At 45.0% G+C, this 23411-nt stretch overlaps 1 protein-coding gene across 8 annotated transcripts in view; it reads left to right on the forward strand.

Moving 5' to 3' along the window:
• The window catches only part of sox5 (SRY-box transcription factor 5), a 158347-nt gene that overhangs the window by 75001 nt on the left and 59935 nt on the right, over positions 1 to 23411 (forward strand). For 3 of the 8 annotated variants that reach the window (XM_018747380.2, XM_018747385.2, XM_029246570.1), the window contains exons 1-3: positions 7077 to 7226; positions 14820 to 15009; positions 22185 to 22416. In XM_018747380.2, the coding sequence (XP_018602896.1) occupies positions 7186 to 7226; positions 14820 to 15009; positions 22185 to 22416 (463 nt within the window). In that variant the 5' untranslated portion in view covers positions 7077 to 7185. Of the gene's footprint in view, positions 1 to 5503; positions 5695 to 7076; positions 7227 to 14819; positions 15010 to 22184; positions 22417 to 23411 lie in introns of those variants that run through there. The other 5 variants (XM_018747382.2, XM_018747383.2, XM_018747384.2 and 2 more) reach the window with 2 other exon arrangements.

A 23411-nucleotide genomic window follows, 5' to 3' on the forward strand; every position in this document is an offset into this window, starting at 1 on the left:
TACAATTGTGTACTGCCTGTTGACATCACACCATCACACATCAGGATGATTGGAGAGCAGAGAGAATCCGTCTCTAGTGTGCTCCCAGCAAGCCAGCCGCTTTCTTTACACACTGACAAACATGCGGTGCCTGAGATATGAGACAGCTAACACCCCCAGCAGAACTGCTGGCCCTTGGCTTCCGTTTGAGCCATGGTCCCTGTTGTAGTCACATTTTTTGGCTGGGCCTCCCTGCCTGTGAATTTAGGGCACTTACTTTGTGAGTCACTGTAGTAAGTAACATATTGGTCTGCAAAAACACAAGTGCTTAAAAAAAAGTCCGTGCTTGAATATTGCCAAAGTCTGTTCCACTGTTTCATTGTAAGTAACTGGTTTTTAGTATTTGATATTGCACTTTAAACAATATGAGGCTACTATTTTTTTTAGAGTAGAAATTATTAAACCAACAGAGTGCTACCAATGGTCACAGATTAGATACACCACCATAGTCCACCGTTGCAGTTCGTAGGACTCCGTTAGCATCGGACTCGAACATCATTTTCATGGAACGCCTTTCTTGTTTTGCAAAAAAAAGAACCATGCTGTTTTTTTCTTTTTTCTCCTTTTCTCCAAATGAACTACACACAGAGCATGTCTGCCATTATAATTTTAGCCATAATGATTCACACAGAGGAAGTGCACCCCTTCGGGGGTTTGTTGCCCAAACTTCAGGTAGATGGCTTGGATGGAATATGGACCTCCGAACAGCAGGGCCAGTATTAGTGGCTGAAAGCATTGGAAATTTGTGCAGCAAGTGGGGCACTGTTATCTATGAGTGCAGCATTATTATATGGCCTCCTATTGCACCTCATCAGCAGTCGGTATGACTCTAAATGGAGTAGGAGACTTTTTTTTTTTTTTAAACTTTCTCCTCTCTGTCATCTCTCTCGTTCTCTTTCCTCTCCTTTCACCTCTTCCATTTCTTCCTTCCACCTTCTCTGCCTTTTCTGTGTCATTATCTTGTTGCTCCTCTGCTTTCTCACTCTTCTCTGACTTCTCTATTGCCCATTTGTGCTCCTACGCTTTGCTTCTCTCCTTTCCACCTTTTCTGTTATGTTCCCCTCTTGCTCTTCCTCCTTACCTCTCTCCTCCCACCGTGCCTTGTGTGCCATCATCTACCCCTTCTCTTCCTTCCTCAGCATAGACTCCCCGTGCTCCTTTTTCGCTATGTGTGTGTTGAAGGTGGGAGGTATCAGAGGATCACATTCCCTTGAAGAGGCAAAGGTACAGGTGTCTGGTCCCCATGGGGCAGCGCTGTTTTGCTACGACACTCAGCTGACTATTTGTCAGCCGAGGCATCTCTAACTCCAGCTCCCCCATAACAGTTCATACAGTCTGCAGCTCGGATCTGCAGCACACATTCAATATTTACCCTGTTCTTCCTACCACCAATGCGAGAGACCATATGTGTGAAGACCACGGGATATCAGGAGTGCAGGCTCTATCTATACGCAGTTTGCACTGTTGCTCTTTTCACTCTGAATGCAGGTTGAAAGCCACAGTTCCTGGGGCCAAAGACCCTACCAGTGCATGAATCAAAGGGCCGTGGTTCTTCCTCCGTGTGCGGTCAACAGGAACAGGAGTCGGAGTCCTCAGAGCATTGGCTCCACCTTACGTTAAAGTCATGGGGGAGTAGATTTCTTCTTGCAAATTAAATTTAATTTCACAGTCGAAAGAAGGTGTTTATTCAATGAGTGCATGTATGAGAAGCCAAAAACATGACCTTTCAATTAAAGGTCAGATTTGAAATTGAGACTTCACTAACTGCAAGTCAACATTACCCGTAATGTCATTTTCAGCAACATCCAAACAGTCGAACACATTTGCATGTTACCAGCGCACTGGTGTTAAGCGACAAAGGAGAATCTCTTTTAAACTGGATTTAGAATGTGTTAATCGCGGGAGTTAATCACGAATCATTATAACATTAGCAGATCATATTTCTAATTACAATATATTTCAGTGTAGCTTTAACAAATTCAAATACCAGTTTGTAAATATTTTCGAAAGACCTATTAAAATGCAAGGACAAATTTGTCAAAACAGCTCTGCTACATTTTAGGAAAAACATGTATACCAGATGGAACCAATTTTAAATGGTGTATTATATTGGTATTAGTCCCCAGTCTAATTGTGCTTGTGAAGAAGTACACTTTGTGTAAACCTGCTGTAAAGACTTAAGCTAGTAAATGTTTGATTTATAGAATATATAGTTTTGTATATCTAATGAAAGTTGTAGCATGGTTCACCTGCCTTCAGTATTGGTACTACAGTTCACGGTATTTTTTTATGTTTACTCGTACAAGATTGCAATGAACACTTGTGTGTACTTGTACGTCTGTGTGTTTATAGGTGATGTCCCTGACACTGTGTTCATGTCACTGCTGCTAACTATGTCTCTGCTCAGTGATGTGTTTTCCTAGCTGCCTGTCTACTGATGATCTGTGTAATATACTGTGTTTACTGGTGTGTGAGAGAACTTGAACCCCCCCCCAGGACAACACTCTTTGCCTTGCGTACTGCTGTTGTCAATGCTGATACTCTAATATACTGGACTCAAGTAATGGTGGACTGGTGCTCTATGAGCTCTGCCTACAAGAACTGACTTCTGATTCTTAGGCTTAGAGGCTGATATTTCAAGAATACTGACTTTGTGAAATGGGTCTTCGAAGAGTACTGACTTGGTGTATTGGGGCTTGTAGGAGTACTGACTCAGCATAATGGAACTTCTAAGAGTACTTACTTGGTGTACTGAGAATGAGATCCCTGAGTACTCTCATGTAGGGTTAGCATTTAATATTTTGTAGGTGCTCCTCTCCCTGTCGGGCCTCTGAGGGCCTGGCCTCTCGTGCAGTGGGGAGATGAGCCTGTTCCTCTCTTGTCTGAAGAGATATGGCCTATCTTAACAGCTTCTGTTGACAACTGCTCAACCATCAACAGTAGATTTCTTCTGCCAGAGTCGCTGATAAACATACATCAAAGGCCTGGCAGAGGTCACTCGACTTTGCTCTGCAAAATTCAGGGTTTGTTTTGTGCCAGCGCAGCTCCTGTGGAATGGCCTGGTATCTACTCTCAGGCCTGTAAAGTTAATCCGCATGAATAAAGACAGCACCACAGGCACACCCACCTGTCTCTCACCTTATTCACACCATCCTGTGTCCTTCATCCTTCTCAGATCTGTCCCCTTGCCATCATTCAGCTTCCTTGTTCCCCGGCTGAAAAAAATGATGAAGTAACAGAAGCTGTGAAGGGGTCCTCCATGTGTTTCTTGCCCAGTGATTGCCTGTTCCTCTGAGGACTGGCTACCCTGTAGTTTTTCAGCAGAAGGCCAGGGGGGCGGGTGCATGGTGGTTGTCTGATGTCAGTCACCCCCATCAGCCTCTAAACTCTTTGGGCCCCTAATGTATCGCAGCTGTGCCTTGCATTTCCCTCCGTTTTCATGGGGGTCCTTCACGTTACGGATGCCTTGAAAGGCTGCATTGTAACACATGCCGTTTCTTTGAGTGTGTTTGCACGCTTGCATGATTGTATGTCGGTGCCGTGCAACATTTTGCCTCACCTAATCCCTGGTTGTGCTTCAGCAACAGAATTTTGCAGAACAACTCTTGTACGCCTGAAGCTGCGCACCGAGAACCCAGAGATGAAGCGAGTCTTCAGCAGCTTTCCGACTCAAACCCGTCATCAGACACTGCCGTTAACTGTGATCACACTTTATAACACATCCCCTTTTGTTTCTCCTCAAATGGCTTGCATAAATTAGCCGTTCTGACTTTTTGTCTCTTTGCTGTGGATTCCGCGCAGTGGGCAAATCTGCCTTTGAGCGTCCTTATCTTTAAGGTGCTTAAAAATATTTTGACTGCAGACAATTGATGCTTGAATAGGGCTAATTAACGTGAGAATACATGGTCTTGTTGTAGATGTCGCTAATGCGATTGTGTGTTGCAGATATTAATACTCTGCAATGCGAAGCCTTCCTCTTTTCCTTCGAGACCTTCGGAAAAAGGAAACCATCTAGATTGTTGCCGTCAAGCCGCTCTGAGGCTGTGAATCGTCCACAGAACACATAAAACCAAAGTGTCACATATCCCCTGAGAGATGAGAGAAACAAACATGAAGTCCCTCCCATTGCCTTTGTCAAGCAAATTAAAGTTGAAGGCTTGTCCATCGTACCTACACGACATGGACTCTGACTCGTGTTGGGTTTCATTTAAAATAAACACACGCCGTCTAACGGTCGCCCTTTACCCCCTCGCCTGTCAATTTACCAAGTAAATCTGAATCGTCTGCACACCCCCAGGATCTTATGTTTCCCCTTCGTGTTTCTGGAAAATTTGATGAAGGGTTGACTTGTAATTGAAGCGCCTTTATTGGTGATGTCCCCTTGGCCTAGGGAAGGAGGTGGAGGCACTCGAATACACTGTACTATTTCTGTCTCTGTGTTGTTTTTTTTATATACATTATTTCTCCTACATCATCCCGCTGGGCTGATGATTATGGATATGGCTCCTGGGACAGTGACCTGCTGAAGTTCTCTGCACCGTTATGGATTGCTCGCCTTTGACTTGGTTCCTCTTCTGGGCACCATGCTCTGTGTTTCTGAGTGGACTAGATGCTGCACGACAGCGTACATGCCAGCTGATGTGACACAGCATGTTTTTTCGCCGTGTGTACGCGCACACACTCGTCTGCAAGCGTGCGTCAGTACACGTTTGGAGTCGCGGCTCTGTTTGCGACGTGCAGCCCCGCAAGTCCAGCTGAACATGCAGAGAAGAAGATGGAGGGCAGAGTGACACTCTGTTTACACTTCCCCAGCAAAGGCCTGACGCCATATTTCAGTCTGTCAGAGCTGCTTTTCTTTCCTGTGAACAATGGCTGATTGCTTTTCTCCCTGACGCACAGACCGCATTCTCCTGATGGTGAGTGACAACAGTGAGGGCTCTCTGCTGCCGGAGCCAAACACTCTCCAACTTCTGCTTCTGTCCCCAGCTGGCTGAAGCTGTTGGACTGATGTGTGTGTGTTTTTTTAGGGTGAGCCCAGGTCCACATTTATTAATACAGAAGTTTCAGCATGTAACTTGAGGGTGGTGTCAAGGTGGGGCACGCATCACTGTTCTCCCAGGCCCCGTTGCAGCGGAACCAGAGGGTGAGGTCCAGGCCCGGCGCTGTTTTGGGGGAAAGTCGGAGTGCTGGGTGTCAAGGGTAAAAAACTTTTTATGGGGTGGAGAAAAGGCCTCCATTTGTGTGGACTGATGGAGTGGAGCTTTTGACACCAAGGCCAAAGCACACCCACTCTCTGACCTCCTGCTTCTCAAGGCTCGCGGGCCGGCCACTGCGCTGTCCCTTTAAGAGCTGCGCCGAGAAGTAACAGCTTAGAGCGAAAGAGGGAGGGGGATGGAGGGAGGGTGTGAGAGTGACTGAGTGTGTGTGTATGTATGTGTGTGTGTCCGTGGGAGAGAGAGAAAGAGAGAGAGAGAGAGAGACGGGAAGAGGGAGAGAGAGAGAGTCTTAGTTGTTTCAGAGGTTAGAGGATCAATAGACTGGGCTGTTTGGAGGATCGCTGACAATCGGAGCTGCATGTTGTGGACGGAATCCTGACCCGCCGGCAAGCTTTTCCAGCATGCTCACAGAGCCCGAGTTACCACAGGAGTTTAACAGGTATGCTCGCGACGCACAGGCACAGGTGTGCAGGAAGACGGCTTTGGGCAGAGCGACAGCGAGAGAGGAGGGAACGCTGGGGTGGAGAGAGGGAGAGGCCAAGAGTAAGAGAGAGTTACTGCTAAACCGCTCGCTGTCCGCGGAGGAGGAAACCGTGTGTCAGCGTGCGGCTCGCTGCTCCGCTGCGCGTGATACACAGAGAGAAGGAGGGAAAGTTGCTGCCTGGCCTGGGCTCTTCCTCACACTCGTGTGTGTCTGCGAAGAGTTGCCGCGTGCAGGGCTCCGCCGCATGTGCCACGCTTTGCTAGACCCAGGGAGGTCAGCGGGCCGGCTGCCTGTGTGTGCGTGTGCGTGTCAAGCCGCGGGAGGGACATGCGCGAGGAGCAGCGCGCGTGTCCGGGCTGACAGGAGTTTCCCCCAGCGAGTCCACAGCGTCACCCCTCCAGCGATGCGCAGCCGCTCTCAACTTCTCGTACTTCTCCTTCTCTTTTTTGTAACTGCAGTCCTGTGAGATAAGAAGGTACGAGTGCAGAGCAGCAGCCAAGCTGTCAGAAGTGCATATCGGTAGTGGCTCATTTTTTACAGGCGCCGCGTGTTTGGGACATTGTCGAATAGGAACAATTTCACAACTTTCCCAGAAGCAGAGGGAACGGGGGGGAGGGTGGGGTTGGGGGGGAAGTAAAGAGAACGTAAGCATGCTGACAGGCTTCCCAGGGTGTGTATATATGTGCACATGGCACTTTGCAGCCTTTCTGTCAGGGTTCAACACTCTTCCCACCTAGTTCCTGGGGGGGCACCAACGCCGCCGCCGCAGCTGCCGGACGCGCAAACTGCAGAGTGGCTCACAAATCCCGCTTTGACACCAGCACTCCCCCCCCCCCCCCCTCCATTAAATTGACTGTTTTATTGCGTTAAAGTAATGTTTTGCCAGATGAAACTAAGCTTTTGTTCTGATACAAATTCCCCACTTTTATCCCCTGAATTAAGAACACATTTAAATGTCGCAAAAAATGTGTTCTTAATAAATCATTCATCCTGCAAAGCAAGGGGGGAGATAACAACAGCTATGTGGAATTAAACCTTTAAAGGATTACACAGAGAGAAGCGCAATGTATGGAGATAAATGTGGGGATTACAATGACTTAGTAAAAGGGCGGTTAAAAGTGCTTTCTAGTAACGTACTGTACCGCGGTAATTTACTGTGGCGGAGTGACGCGGCGCGGCGCAGCGCGACTCCGCTCCGCTCGGCGGCCCGCCGCCCTCGGACTGTCCGCCGCCGGGTTGCCCTCACTGAACCCCCTCCTCAGCACCGGAAGCCCCCGGCGCTCCGTGAGTGTCGCGCGTGGCGGGAGCGCGCGACCCCCGCACGCCCAACGGTCCGCTGCGTCCGAACTTTCTAGCGCCGACAGGTGACCCAAGTTGTAAAAAGTTGTCCAAGTTTGGACGCTTCTCGAGGAGATGCGACACGCCGAGTTGTGACAGTTAGTGAAAATGTACCGGTCCGAAGCGACGACGGCCTTCGACTCGTCGAGGTACGTCGTTCACCGCGAATTTACCTCAGATTTACCTCAAGTTCACCTCATACTCACCGCACCTTCAGATGTCTGTGGTAAAACCTACTTATTTAAATCAACGATAATATTCCTAATGGTCCTGTTAATTGTTATTATGGTAACAATGAGCACAATAATTCAATAACTTAGGGAACTAAACCTGTGACGACTTCGTCGCAGAGCCCAGATCAGATGTACTGTCCGGGTTACGTGTGTGTGCGTTTTTAACGGTCCGACTAAGTTCGCGAACCATTATAGTTCACAAATCACATTTGTAAGACGTGAAAATCTTTACCTTATAAAAACTGTTTTTTTTTTTTTTATTATTTAAAAAAGTAGTCAGTAATATTAATCATTGCAATATTGAGTTTTTATCAGCAATGCATCACGAGAACATGTAAGTAGTGTTATTACCGCACATCGGTTGACGTTTTTATGATAAATAAAATATTGTAATGCGTTCAAATAAAATATTATTTGTAATAAATTATCTTAAAAGCTTTGACATTTGAAGAAATAAATATTGTATGTTGTGACTTGAGATTTTTTCTGTCAGATTTTTTGACCACTTAAAAGTAGAGATATTATTATTATTATTATTATTATTATTAGAAATGGCACTGGTGAGGAATTGTATGACTTTTTTTCTCCCCCAGTGATGCTGCTGTGCTGAGCGGCTCACCTGCTTACACACACGGTACATTGCGGTGGCCCTGTTGCCCGGCTCTGGCCGCAGGCCTGTGCCCATCTGAAGGCGAGGCGCTCGCTCGGTGGTCAGTCGGACAGACTCCTTCGGGGTGGCAAATGGGGAGGAAGGAGGCAGCGGCAGTACGGAGGGGTGATCCTCTGAACCCGGCACGTAGCGAGGAACTTTTTAACACTCAGCCACTTGTTCCTGAGCATTTGAGGCGATGAAGCGGCACGGTGTGGGCCGGACGCGGGCCTGCTCAGCGCGGCTGCTCTCAGTGGCCCCCACGCACTGATGGAGATGCAGCTCTGTCATCTCCGGCTTTCCCAGTGCATTTCTCAGTGCGCCATTCACTGGGCCCATTCATGGCAGGCCCGGTCCATTGTCTCTGCCCCATTGTCCGCTCTCGCGGCGAGTTGATAACCGTGTCTCCATGTTAAAAAAGAGAAAGACAGAGGAACACTGGAGCAGAATGCTAAGTCGGCCCTCACCATCTCCCCCCCATCACCACCAATTCGGCTCTGCACCCACCCAAATTTCGACCTCCCCTGTGCTGTCACCTGACCACCTCACTGGCCAGTAAAGTTGGCCCTCATTTATTGTTGTTATTGAGTTGTTTTTAGCCTGGAATGCCTGGGTCCGAAGTTAGAGAGAGAATACCTTTTCTTCCTTTGGATCCACCCAGGGTCCTTATGAGCCAATTGTCTTTTCATGAACTCCTGTTTTCTCCAGTCTTCGGGCCGTCTGAGACAAGGGGATTTAGAGGGGAGTCACATGGCATCTGGCCAGAGGTCAGAGGTCAAACCTTGCTGTGTATCATCCTTCGGAAAATAATTTAAAAGATAGGAGATGAACTGAAATTCAGTTACTCCATATATACAGCTTTTTTTTTCTGAGCCTTCAATGAACTTGCAAGTTTCAGTGAAGCAGCAGGCTACGTGCTTGATATTTAAATGCTTTGCCTTTATAAAAAAAGGGCAACAATGAACAACATTGTGTTTGTCTGGTTTGCAGGGGCCTCATGGTCCGTCTCACAGGGCCACAATGGCTGCTCTGTCCCCTCAGGTGGTGGGAGCGGACGTTTCAAAGGAAGGGGAAGCGCTTGGCCGATTCAGGTGGCTTGTGCGAGAGCGCAGATGTGGACGCAGGGTGGGACAGCTGTGGTCATCACACGGGCCCGAAGCCCAGCTTTTGCCTCAATGGCTCTCTGTTACAGAACAACGACGTATGTGTGTGCGAGTGTATGCGTGAGTTAGTTATTCAGTTGTTATTTAGTTTTTCAACGTGACTTACATATTTCTCTTTTTTTATTTTTGTTCCATTTATGAAATTAGATTTTTTTTTTGTAGTTTATTACTGCGTTATTTTTATTTATTTAATTTTTAAAATCTAAAAGTACAAGACCCTTTTTTTGGAACCCAAACTATAACATTTTGGTCCCAAGTTTATGTACCTATCTGTTAAATTACTTGCTGCGTTTAATACATGTGTGAGTGTGCAAGTATGGACATATGTTCGTGTTTGATTGAGAGGACAACATCAGAGTTAAAACAAGTCCTGTTACCTTTAGGATTCCATTTAGTTTGGCTGATGCATGTCTCATGTATGAGATTTAAGGCTGTGCTTTGGTGGATTACTGAACCAGCAAAGATTAAATATGAGCATCACGATTAAAAAGCAGTGCTAATCTGTTGATATTTTCTTGTATGATTAAAAAATGTGTTTGGAAATAAGCTGGGAATGAATGGGATGTTTGAATGTAATGTCCAAGTTTGAAGCATTTCTTTCCCAGAATTCCTTTGGCATTACAGAGTTCAGCAGTTGTGAATTACTGCTGGTCTTCCCCCCCGTTTGTTTTAGAAACATGGATGCTCTCCAAGGTAAAATGTCACTGAAAATCACATTGCAGTGACTCAGTCTAAGGAAATAAATAATAATAGCGAAAACAAGACGGGAAACTATGCAGACTGTTGAAGCGATGACTAAAGCACTGGCAACACCAGGGTGACGTTTGTTTGGAGAGGTGGTGGAAGGATTGCTTTGGTCCTTTGGGCATTGCGACTTGGCGGGTGCTGTCTGTCTGTTCTTCTGTAGGCACAATCATGGGTCTCTCTCCGCACACCTTTAGTGCATTCCTATGTGCATTTGTGGGGACACACTTCACTGTTTTTGTGATGACGCTGACATATTCTGATGTATCTGACTGTGTTAGACACCCACAGGAATGGGCTGCTGGTTTCATTACCCTGTTAGAAGATTAGCATGTATAAAGTTCTTTTCGCTCTTTTAGTTTTCATACTTTGTCCTGTTGTCAGGAATGAAGCTGTCCATTTCTTTGTGCACATCTGTCCATATGCTAGCTGTCTTCCTGTCCTTATGCAAGCTGTCCACTCGTCATTTGTACTGTCTGTCCTGTTGTCGTATGCTAGCTGTCCTTCTCTTTGCATGTCTGGCAGGTCCCTTGTCAACTATTTGCCTGCCTCCTTTTTTCGTGTTCTGGCTGCTCTGATTCCTGTCATCTAGGACACAGCTGGTCTAGTGTCTTTGCTGGACTGCTCATCATGTAAATCTGTAACGAGTAAAGCAGATCTGAGCGATGTCCTACATCTAACCTTCCACCACCCCGCTGTTGCAGCACCCCTCCATCCAACCTGTGGTCTAATCAGGTTCCATCCTGATGTAACTTATAGTGTGTCTATAGGTTATGCACATGTGCATCTCTGTCCCTGTATGACTGCAGTGTCAAACAGTGTGTTCATATGCTGAGCAGAGGGAAGGAGGTTGTAAGAATATAACAGAACTGAGATGGAGACAGAGGTGGAGATGTGAGGAACAGAAGAAAAAGCTATTATGTTGAAACTTTGGTTTTGTTCAAGACTGCCCTGTCCGCGAACGCTGGAGTTGTGGTTATTTTGGACATCCTTCCCAAAGCTTCAAGACTCAACTCGTTTCAGGAAGAAAACTCCAGTGGTGAAGCACACATTTAAAAGCCTGATAAAGGAATATGACAAAAGTGATGGTGAGAGGCCCAGGTTCTGGAAGGGTGGTCTCTGGATGAATTGTCTGGGGGATGAATGATGAGTGTATGAACTGTGGATGGGAGGAATACTGTGGCTTGATGTACTTCTACTGGTTACAGTTCATTTAGTTCAGTCTTTGCTCAACAAGACACCAGTCTGCTCTCCGCTTGAGTGTTAATAGTTTGTGTGATGTAGTGGTTCACTCCGCTTTGATATTTAGAGCGACTGTAGCAGAGAATTTACTTCAGTGGTACCTTTCATTAAGTGATAACTTACACTGTACAGTTCTCTTGTCTTGCATTCCATCTGTGATCTATGTGCTGAGGTAAGTGTGTATACTGTTTTTATTGCTGTGCCTCGGAGGTCGTGTAAAATTTGTTTCTTTAGACTATGTCTTCATCAGTCTGTTACAACAAGACCATTTCATTAAGTGCTGCTCTCTGTTTAACATCTCTGATGGAGACTGTGCACATCAGTCAGGTACTGTGTAAGACATCAGACAGTTAACTTCTTATGGTATGAGTGGGAAAGTATAAATTGGATATTAGTTTGAATCCAAAGAGCATGTGTGTCATAAACACAGATTTGATATGTGAGATGGTGGTTTGTGTAGATGGTGTAATGAAAACACCAGGCTGAGACTACTGGTATTGTAGTTTAAACTCTGTAATTCTATGTGCCGTGAGAACAGAGAACCGTTGCATTCTGGGAGCATGGCTGCAGTCTGTGGAGTTATAGTCGTATGGGCAGCAGCAAGAGCGTGTGTGTATCTGTGTATGTGTGTGCTTATGTGTGTGTGTGGGTTTTATTTACCATACCGGTGGAGGGAGTGTTGTTTGGCATGGCTGTCTATGTTACAGCCATGGAAGGATGGAGTGAAATTATGCTAATGGCTGCTAATTATGACCTTGGAGACACTCCGTGCTGCCAATTTATCTGCTTAATAAGACCCTTCTTTTTAATCTGTACATCACTACATGCTTTAAATGTTTTATGTGGGCTCTCCACCAAGACAGGTCTGCCAACTTTAAATAAAATAGCTGCTATAACCTGCTCACCCGGGGAGTTGAATTGTATAGTAATTAGACTTCAAAGGCTTGGAGGAAAATAGACATTTTATTGCTCAAGAGGAGCTGTGAATGGTTTCTGTGGGCCTGGCTGTGCGGGCCCAGGGGCCCGGGACCTAGGGAGTGATGCCTGCTCTGTGGGCAGAGCTGATGCAGACCCAGAGAAGCTCCTTTTGGGTTCCCAATAATCAGAGCTGGCAGTCACGTGTTTTGCAGACAATGGCAAAGTGTTTACTTGTGGTAAATCAGTAATGGGTAATATCTAACTGCAGGGATGTCTGGCAATGTGGAAACAATAATAGTGCACAGCAGCAAAACATGCGGCCATAGAAACAGTTAAATGTAAATGACCTCTGTGGCTAGGCTTCACTTTAGCAAAGGAACAGGAGTCTTTAACTGTTTGTGTTGCCAGCTGCCCACTTAGGGACAAGACCCGCAGAACTGCAGAATATGAACTGTCCGATTTTCTGACAGCAAAATTCATAAACAAGTCGAATGACTGACCGCTCTGATGTTCATTTGGAGGAGTAGAGAGTGTTCATTTGAGACAACAGCTGCAGACATGGAATATAAAGAATATTCTCCATCTTGTTGTAATACAAAAATCGCTCCTCAGTCAGTATTCATTCCCGTTACCTGTGGCGCCAAACAAAACCTTCGTACAGCGTTGAGTCATTTATATTTCTTGTAAAATTAACTCATGGTATTCTTACCTTGTTCTAGCACACAGCAGTTTCCTGATGTTCTTTTTTATTAACATTATAATTTTAAAATAATTATTCACTTATGTTTCTGCCCAGTTTCACCAAAGAGTCATGTTTTCTCTCACCTTACACTTTGTTATGATAAATATGAACTCCCTCTACAGTGTGATAAATGTCGAGTCTTGACATATCAGTACACGTGTCTTGGTGTCATTTGTGCCATGATGTCTTTGGTGGTGGACTGGACCGGTAAATTGGGCAGTCCTGTCCATTAAGCATTTCCGTTGGAGTATGTGTAGGATGTGGGAGTACTGGGTGGAGAGGTGTGGTCTGGGACGGGAGGAGTGGTGGGAGGCTTTGGGGGATGGGGGGCATGAAGTGGAAACAAAAGGTTTCACTGTGCGAGAATGAAAGGAGGTAAAGTAAACATGGCCTGGTGAGGTCGGTCCTGCTGTATGTGATGTCTGCTGGCCCTGTGCTGGTCTCCTTGGCCAGGCTGCCGTTTACACAGCTGGACCGGCTACTGCCGCAAGAAAAGCTCCAATCAGAGTAATCACAGTCACTATAATCGTCATAATAAACACAGTCTTATTAATAACTTATTTCACCACCCGGGTCTCAGCATTACAAGTCTGCATACGCAAAGCTACAAAATAATAATAATCTGTTATTTAAAATCTTTAAATATGATTTCTAATGTAACTCTTTTTAAATTTGGGATGTGCCCTGATTTTTTCATTGTTGTTGTTATTATTATCATCATCATCATCTTGCCAAATACATTTTTGTGTAATTTGTCTCTGGTATACCCTTGGATGGTTTCTAGAGGTAAGAACTCATTCAGAATTAAATATTGTATATTTTGATATTACTGGTGCTATAAAGCAAACAAGTGATGGACTGCAGCAGGGAAAGTAAAGTAATGCACAGGAATGAAGCGGGTCATGAAACAGGAGCAAATCTGATGGATCTGGAGAGCGATATTTTAACGGGTCACTGTAGCATGGTGCAGATCTACGCGTCTTACGGAAGAATAAATGTGGATGAGCCGAGAGCGTGGTGCTCACAGGGGCCGCTAATCTGGAAATCAGGTCAATTAAACTCTCTGAGCCGGGCTCAGAGATCAGCTGGTTAGCTGTGCTTCGAAGGAACTTGGTGTGTGTGTGTGTGTACATATCAGTGTCTCGCTGTTAAAATACCTGCACTGTGAGGGAGGCCCGGCAATGAGGCAGGAGTATTTTATCTCTTACTCCTAATTAGAGGTGCTTCTTGCAGCTTTCATGTGACAGTCTTGTAAACAGCATGGGAAGCGTGTTCATTAGAAGTCGGGTGGTCTCTCTTTGTGGAGTGTCAAACCCCCTCCTGCCTGCCGTGCGCTCACTTTCATTTCTGAGATGCGGCTACATATTACCCAGGGTGATAGTGCAATAGCTTCAAGGCTGAGAAGTGCTTAGAAAAGCACTCAGGAAAGGCAGGGTACAAGATTAAATTCTTATTTTTTGTTGTAGCATATTTATTCTGATATTCATGTGGGAAAATTGTGAAAATACAGTGTTAACCTTATGAATAGAAAAAACAACATTTTCTGTGAAGATATCAATATTCTCAACCTGACACTTGAGTAGCCTTTGCTTTCATTTGTCCCTTGTGATTTGCTGAACCAGTGTGAGATTCTGGATTGGTTTGCAATTGGGGTGCATTTTCAATATGAACTTCATAATCAATAAAACTTGTCCTTTGCTCAGCAAAGTAGAAATTTTCACGCAGATGGAAAGGACATATGTCCAGATAGAACAAAGTTGTCATTATTAAAGCTATCTTTATTGTCATTATTAGTGTAGTGGTCGTAATGTGAACATTGTCAGTTGTTTTAAAACTGCTTGCAACGGTTAGTCTCGCAGAAGATGATGTTAAGGGGCAACTGTGGGTAATATGAAGTTTTTATCAGATTTAAAGTGGCGAAAAAGCAGGGGGAGTTTAAGAAGCAGTAGAGCGAGTCATCACACAACACATCCACATCTCCTGCACACTTTACTTCTTTACATGCGGTTGCAGGACATCTCAGTCACTCTCTCTCTCTCTCTCTTTTCCAGGATGTCTTCCAAGCGACCAGCCTCTCCATATGGGGGAACAGATGGAGAGGTAGTCATGGCGACCAGCAGACAGAGATTGGAAGATGAGGAGAGTGACGGACAGCCCGTCATTCACTTGCCCCTAAACTCCTACAGTAGCAAAGTGTCTCCTCGGTCTTTGGACAGCCCCGCAAGCCTGCACAACTCCACGGTAGGAAAGCATCTCCCACCTTACACCCTCCTCTCAGCCCTGTACACTCCTCCCACTATCTCATACTCCTGCTTTCACATGCCTGTGTGACGGGTGACGCATTGGCAGAAGCAAATGAGAAACAGTCGAGTGGATGTTTGGGGTACTGCTTCTTTGGTGTCCCCGTAGGACTCAAGCCGACTGGAGCCCAGTTCCAGGCGTATAGGCTAACAGGGACTTTTCATTCTGTGTGTGATGGTTTGTGAATGGACCGTGCATGCAGCTGGTTGTTAGTGCTGTGTGTGCTGTACTTTTTCAAGTGATCTGCATGTTTGCATGCAGTCAGTGCACGTGTGCACGCACTCAGTAACCCCCTCGTGTGCACACACACCTGAATAGCCAGGTCTGACCCCTCCCAAGCTTTGCTATCTCCCAGATAAACACGTCTGCGGACTGCAGACTTTGGACAAGCATGCAGCCGCGCAACAATGCTTTGGTCCCTGAGAGAACTTAATCGTAAGTTAATTTTGTAATTAACATGATGATTATAGGTATTACAAGGAAATGACTGCACTCTGAAGTCTTGGAACTGTCTCTTGTTATAAAACAGTGTCTCCCACCTTTCTGTCTGTCTCACACATGCTCTTCCCTGTTCTTTTCTCTCTGTCCAATTTTCAAGGTGCTTTAATGGCATGGCATTAAGATGGTATTGCCAGAGCAGATAAAACAGTAAAAACAGGGCTATTACAATAAAGACATAATTTTGCTGGAGCTCATTCAGGCCTTTAGATTTTGTCTGTAATACAGTAGCGAGTTGTAAGTTTGTCCTCAGTAAATTGGGAAGTTATTGTTTTGACTTGAGAGAGAGTGTGTGTGTACAGCAACATGTGTTTCTGATTGTGGGTTCTGTATTCAGTCTTGTCAGCTCCCATATTTGCATGCGTATGTAACAATGTGTGCTGTCAGTTACACCCTGTCCTCATCACTGAGCTGTATCTCTTCACTAGCTGCTGACCGCAAAATTGAACAATGGTCCTGCTGTGTGCATTTTTGACCCTGGTCATTGTCACATAGTTTTCCCTGAAATTACAGAACAATCTGCACTGCAGCTGGGCAACAAGTATTCTGTTCTTTTTTTATACATTTATGTAACTGATATGTTCAGGGCATGCACATAAGCATAAACAGGCTTCCAATTCAAACAAAGCAAAAGATAAGGGCAAGTAATGTCAGCTGAAAACAGCAGCACAACAACAAGTCCACAAGCCAAAGTTTAACAGCAGGCAAGTTGGCCGATATGAGCTCCCTGGGGCCGTCACCTTTCAGAAACTCTATGCTGCAGAAAGTAAGTCACAGGAAACAACTGAAGAATGAATGAATGAATGAATTAATGAATGAAATTACTCTGTGGCATATACATGAGAGGTAGTGTTTATAGGTGTATGGTTGTCAAGGGGACATACTTCACAGATAACAAAGTGTCAGCAAGTTGTTAATTAGGGAGCCTAGTCTCTGGATAAGTCAAAGCAACATTACTTACTGTAATGTTACAAAAAGCAATCGGAGCATTATTATTGTTGTTGTTGTTGTTGTTGTTGTTATTATTATTGGAGTTATGATAAAATAGGTGGTCAGACTCGAGCAAGAAATGTTTTTTGCAAACCTCTCAAATCTCTAAACACGAAACGTGACTTTAATCCTTTGACTGACACCTAAAATGGAGAAGGAGAGGCGCGCGCGTTGACGTGGATTACCGCGCCGTGCCCATCTCGCGGAGGGGCGGATTTTGGAGCCGCTTGGCATGTGTAAGATGTGAAGTTTGCCGGGGCTTTAGCAGCAATCCGCCGCGCGCTGACTGGCAGCCGAGTTGAGTGAGAGGGAGATTTACACGCGAGAACTCCGAGGGGCTTTGTCACGGCAATTGTATGAAGTGATACACGGTGTAAATCGACTCGCCGCTCTACGGGCGCGAGCGAGGGGAGATTACGGCTTTATCTTGTCATACTGAATTAACACGGCGGCGCGCTCTTCGGCAGCGCTGACCTCTTCATCTGGAGCGCCGCTCCGCTCCTCCTCTTCTTCTTTTCCTTCTTCTTTTTCTTTGCGTTGAGTGAGTGCGCGCGTGCTAACTTTGGATCGCGCGGCTCTGTCTGTGTGTGTGTGCGTCTCAGATGTTGTGTGTGATATATTATATGTATTATGTACGTGTGTGTGTGCGTGCGCGCACGCGCTCTCTAAAAAGGGTTGCTTTCGCTCCCCCTTCTTTCCTTTCGGCCCCTGGAGATTACAGTGGAAACCGAAGCTTTTTACAAATTAAGGGAGGGAAGGGTTTTACACGCAGGTGATAATATCCAGGTGATAATTAATTCCTTTTTGTCTAATTAATGAGCGGGTGCTCGCCAGAGAGGACTAAACTGAGAGAAATTTCCTCATCATCCACCCATTTCAGGTTCAATTTCGTTTTACTTAACTGAGAGTGAACTTTTGAGCATTTTCTAGTTCTGCAAGAAAACTAAATTGGATTATCCTTTAAAAGAAACGAAAATACTAATAATGCAAAGCAACCTGTAATATTACAGTGCCCCTAGTAAATATTTTATGAATGCATTTTTAACAATAGTTAATTGTTGCCTTTAAATTAAGACCAGAATAACTTTGATTCAATAAGCTTTAAACGGGAACACTGAAATTCTGGTGATTCATACTTTTAAAAATTGGTTTTCCTTAATATTTGTATGGCTTGAAATTTCACAAAGTTTCACTGGAGGTATAATTCGAATGTATATACCTAATAACACAATGAAACAGCAGAAACTTGCTTTATACATATGGACTTATTTTGGAATTTCTTTGTGCTCTGCCTGACTGCAGACATGTTGCGCTGACCCACCCAGTACTGTTCACAAAACTAATAAAAAAAAGTAGAAATGGAAACAATAATGAAACTATTTTTATGTCACTTTAACGATTTTCCTGCCAATACTTGTACTGTGCAGTAATCGTGTTCTGTGTATAAGGGTTTCTTTGTTTTTTTGGAAAAACTCCCTTTCGCGTAAAATACACCTTATTATACAGTATATATTATATAACGCACTTGCTTGTAAACTGGAAGAGCATGTTTGTTGGTTTTACATACAGTGAAGTGTTAAAGAATACTCGACATGATGTTTAAATCATCAATACCGTAAAAATAATACGAATGGCTTTTAATTCAAAAGTGTCAAAACTAGGGGACCGTAAATATTAGCAACAAAAAGCGCAATGTTTCCTCGCTGTGTTGGAAGCAATGACTGTGTTCCCCGAGGCCGTCCGTGTGAACCGTCCCCAGCCATGCGTTTTCACGCTGAATCGCGCTTGTGCGCTCGGGACAGAGGCCGTCATCCGTGGAAGCGTTCTGGTAAAGGTTGTGTTTGCCTCTTTCCGTCCCTCCGAGTGTGACCGGCGGATCGGGACGCTCGTGCTCGTGCTTGTGCTCGTGCTCGTGCTGCGCGCGCCGGCGCCTCATGGCCTCGCGCGCGGCTCAGAATCAAAGCCGACAATCGTGCCCTTTAGCCGCCGCTCGGTGAGGAGATTGAGAGCGTGCGGCGGGGGTTGTCACAGCTGGCTCAAGTGCACAGAGTAGGTGTCACCACAGGGGGCCAGAGATGACATCCCGGTATTCTGCTTATTCCTCAGCTCCGCAGGCCTGCGCGTGTGTGTGTGCGTGTGTGCGCGCTTTTCACGTGCTCTCAGACATGCCTGCTATATATTGTTGACTGATAATTGAGGTCAGATGCCTCGTTCTAAGCAGCAGACATAGGGTGAGGGCCAAAATGTGCTTCCAGACAACTGTTTTAAAATGAGAAGAGACATTGTCATATCGGAGTGCTGCTCACAAATTTTTTGTTTTCCATTTAATTTCAGTTCAACAAATTCCCCAGTCTTAATTTATTTACATAGTTTCTAGGGAGTCCCCACATGATATCTGGGTTTTTTAATCCCCCCCCCCGCTGCAAGAGACAGGCCCTTACATGGTATCTTTTTTTTTATACTGTGCTTTGCTGGGAGATGAAGGAACAAAAGGGAGAGAGAACATGAGCAACGGCATCTGTTTTGGCTGAGGGAAAAAAAATTGCATTTAGATTTATTGGCAAGTGTTAAGTGTGTTTAAATATGCTCCTGTCACAGATGAGCTTAAAAAGACAAAAGTTGTTTAATTCTGTTCCCATGCTGAAGCACTAAAGGGATAACGTGAGATAGAGGGGAGAGCAGCACAGTTTTTTACTTTGTTACAGTCATTTGGAATAGAACTGACATCTGCAAACTAAAGCAGAACCGCCCACACCAGACGGATTTCAGATCAACTGCATATAAATACATGCATTCACTCACGCGTGCGCTCGCACACACGTATGCATACATATGTGTGTGTGTGCAGGCATACATGCAAACACACACAGACACTCTCATAGGGAAACACTTGACAAGAAAGGTGACAGTCAAGTCGCTTGGCCCCAGTGTGACTGGTACAGGGTGTAAGTGTTAAATTTCACCTCAACCTGCACTTGCAACATAAAAGCTATCTGGCAGCTTCCCTATTTGAGTTTCAGAACTAGTGATTCAACAGTCTGTTGTTTATACACTACTGATGAACACTAATCTTTCTTAGATTGGTGGTTTTTCCCCAACATCTATTCATTTTGGTGATTAAACTCCACATTTTTTTTTCTGCTTCACTCTTTTTCTGTGACAAGCCCAATTTAATTTAGTCCTCTGTCTGCTAGATGTAAAAGAGTTTAAACATGAAAGCCAGCTCAGGGAATTGGAATCACCACATTTTAATTCCTGAAAATGACATGCCCATCGTTATAGGGCCCATCACAGCTTTCAGATCTTCTCTGCTGTAGAAGGGCATTTGTCCACAACCCTTGCTGATGACACTGCTGCACACCATGACACAGGGGAGAAGGGATTTTTTTTCCTTTTCCTGTTTTCATTTTTCTTTTGTTTTTTGTTTTCAGGACGTTTTCTAGAAATAAAGAGTGCTTCTTTTTTAAGTAGGCTGCGGATTAAAGAAATTGGATTTGACAGGTGTGACTTGGTGTTTAAAATGCGTGTTGGACTGATGTAGGGAGAGTCGGAGCCTGGCTGGCTTCACCACTCTGTTCTTCTCTTCCTCGCTATCTCCCCCTCTCTTTTTTTTTTTTTTTTTTTAAATTGCCAGTTGTCACTTTGACGTTCTGCAATGCGCGTTTATCTGGCTCCCTTCGGGCCGACAGAAATGGCATCTCCTGGAGATCCTCTGGTTAGACCACCACCAGCGGCCTAACTGTAGTTGACACAGAAACACACATTAGTCTTTGAAGGGTAGCAAACAATAACACTAGGAGTGGTTTTGAATATTATGTTAAAGCATTATTTAAAAGGCAGCATTCTTGCATGGAATTCATTTCTCTAAAGAGCCTCAGAAGTAAGTTTTAATATTTTTCAACAGGAGGTGTAAGACAAAGCACTTCACCAGGAATTCGTGTTACTCTGTTTTTGCTGGAACATGTAAACATGTTTCCTTTTTTGTAAATTACAACACACTGTTCTACTGTAGAAATAATAAGTATAACAAATTACCCTTTCCACTGATGCTTTTGTGTTTTCAGCTACAGTGAATAATGTTCTGACATCCTGCATGGCCCTGGGACAGAAGTGAGCTGATTTTTGGCTGTCCACATGTCAACTCTTAAAAAGGTGTCTATGAATCTATTAGCAAAGGTGTCAGCGTATTAAACAGGAAGTGTGTGATTTGTAGGCAGGGTGACTGAGAGAAGCAACACTTCTCCTGTCGGGTGAGAGAGCCGCATGCCGGGCCTTGGCATCAGGCCGGCGAAACAACGCAATGCCGAGCTGCACTTTTGGTCCAAAGTGAAGTTTGTGTCTTGCTCACATTATAAAGTCTTGTTGACGTGAAATGCACACACACAGATTTACTCAGATTTTTCTAAATGTGTTATCGATCGTTCCAGAGTCATCTGTTGGTACACCTTGCTGTTCAGATGACCCAGCCATACAGTACTGGAAGCTGTGGAGTGCTGAAAACATGGTCTATCTCTAACAGGGGTTTCTGTTGATGATTAACACAAGATCACCTCAGCAGGAAAGGAACGGGCAGGTTATATGATAGCATAGTCTGTTTGGAGACACTGTATGCAAAGCTGAATCCAGCTGCATGGTGGTTGTGTGTGTGTGTGTGTGTGTGTGTGTCTGTCTGTCTGTCTCTGTGTGCATAGATAGAGATTACTGGATTTAGGCAGTCACTTCCATAGTAGGTTTGTGGACAGGGTTGTTATAGACCAGGCTGACAGGGGGGTGTGAAAACAGCTCCTCCTGGGACTGCATGGGATTATCCCAGCATCCAACACCCTGGGATTACTCCTGGGATTCCTGTGGTCACTCTCCCTGTCCCCTCATACAGGTGTAGAAGATTACAGGACCTCAGGAGCCAAAGATTAACCCTGATTAACTAAGATGGACTATTGACCTCATCTACAAATACCTGACTTGTTTTGTAATTAAACTCACAATAGATATCCTGCGCAGTGGAGGGAAGCCAGCAGTGGACTTGTGCAACACTGGATTTGTGTGTGCATAACGACCCAAGTTTCTTCAGGGCTGGCCACATTCAAGGTCTTTGTTCTGGGGACATTGTGATTTGACAAAAAGGTGACCATACTTTTGTAATGTTAGACATTACTATGTAGGATAGCTGTGAATTATGACAGCCTATTGTTCTAGGTAAGAGTGTTGTGCTGAAGGTTGTTTCATCAGACACAGTTACATATTAAAATAGGATCTACTTATATGCAACACTCCATTTTTAAGGTTATTCTTATAAATAGATCTCAGTAAGGGGGTTGTTCCTCAGATGGGAAACTTGGAGTGGCTTGAGTGTTGGGATGTCTTTCAAAGGAAAACTTAGGCTTTGGAAAAAGAGTTACCTCTGTGTGAAAAATGTCTGAAATCCTCACAGCTTTAATGTTTTCCTCTGTGCGGGATCCAAATTGCCTAAATTGCATGTTTCAGAAGACTGCAAAGCAACTCGACGTCCCGTGGCAACTTTGCTCCGTTGGACTCCGAAGAAATGGGCTGTACATGGGGAAACGGGAAGGTGGGCAGTCTCCTTTAATAGTCTCTCTCCTCTCTCTTCCACTGTTCTGTCCTGCAAGGAGCATGATGGTGCTAAGGGTGCCCCACTGAGCCCCTACGCCCAGCACACCTCTTCTACCTCACCTGCCAAGATGGAGGACGGCGGACGCCCAGGGAGTGAGCCAGGAACAGCGGCTGCAGCGGCAGTGGCAGCAGCTGGCACTCCTGAGCGCCGCAAGGGCAGCTTGGCTGATGTGGTGGACACACTGAAGCAGCGAAAGATGGAGGAACTGATCAAGAATGAGCCAGAAGGTGAGTCTCTCAGTGTAGGCTCTCATGTGCAATCATTAAGTCAGGTCGTTCCATCTTACTCTGTTACCAATGTCTCCACTCATTTCAGTGTTTCTTAGCTTTGGTTCTTTGCCTGTATGTCACCCTTGCAGTTTGCAAGTAATGCTTTGATAGGGATTGCGCTGGCTCAACCATTATGCACTTTGAGAGTTTAGTCATTTCCTGTATATGCCAGCATTTTTATTCCAAGGCCCACGCTCATGTCCCCTTTGTGAACCTAGGTTCCTGTTAATGTCTGTTCATTTTTTAATACATTGGTATTGGCTGAGAAGCAGAGAACAGTTAGACATTCGGGTCTAAGTGTAAATTCTAGCTTTTCGGTTCAGTAATGTGTAGCAGTATCAGTCAAGATCACCTTGTATACTGTTTAGCTGCTGCAGAGACAAGCGATCCACATGCCATCTAATATTTTTGTGCATTCGTGTTCAGTTGGACACCGTGTCTGCAGCAATTCAGGATAAATTGATTGATATAAGGTACAACATATGAATACCTGGTCACAAATATGACTCCTTTCATTCGTCTCTGGGACCTGCTGTACACTACTTGCCAACTGGGTTTTGTGGAGTTGAATGAATTTCAGCGCATCACCGCCTCCGCTTATCAGTCCTGACTAACAAATTGCCTCAATGAGGCCACAATGAAGTAGCACTTTCTGTTCCTGGAGAGGTGGCATTAAACCTAGTCCTTGGGTCAAAGGGGAAAAGAATGCAGGATTGAACAAAGCTCATATTGATCCTTGTGGTCCAGGAGTCATTTCCATATTCCGGTGTTACCAAGTCTTAACGCTGCTTTCATGCCATTGTGCGTATGCGTGAGCCTGTATTTTATTTCCATATCACTGGGATCATTCCAATTTGCCATCCTAGACAAATCAATATTCAAAACATTTCCAGGGACTACTTCGCACTGGCAATAATGTCTGAGCGCCCATTCCTGAACGTATTGCATCCATT

This window comes from Scleropages formosus, chromosome 2, assembly GCF_900964775.1.
Source record: "Scleropages formosus chromosome 2, fSclFor1.1, whole genome shotgun sequence".
Lineage (NCBI taxonomy): Eukaryota > Metazoa > Chordata > Actinopteri > Osteoglossiformes > Osteoglossidae > Scleropages > Scleropages formosus.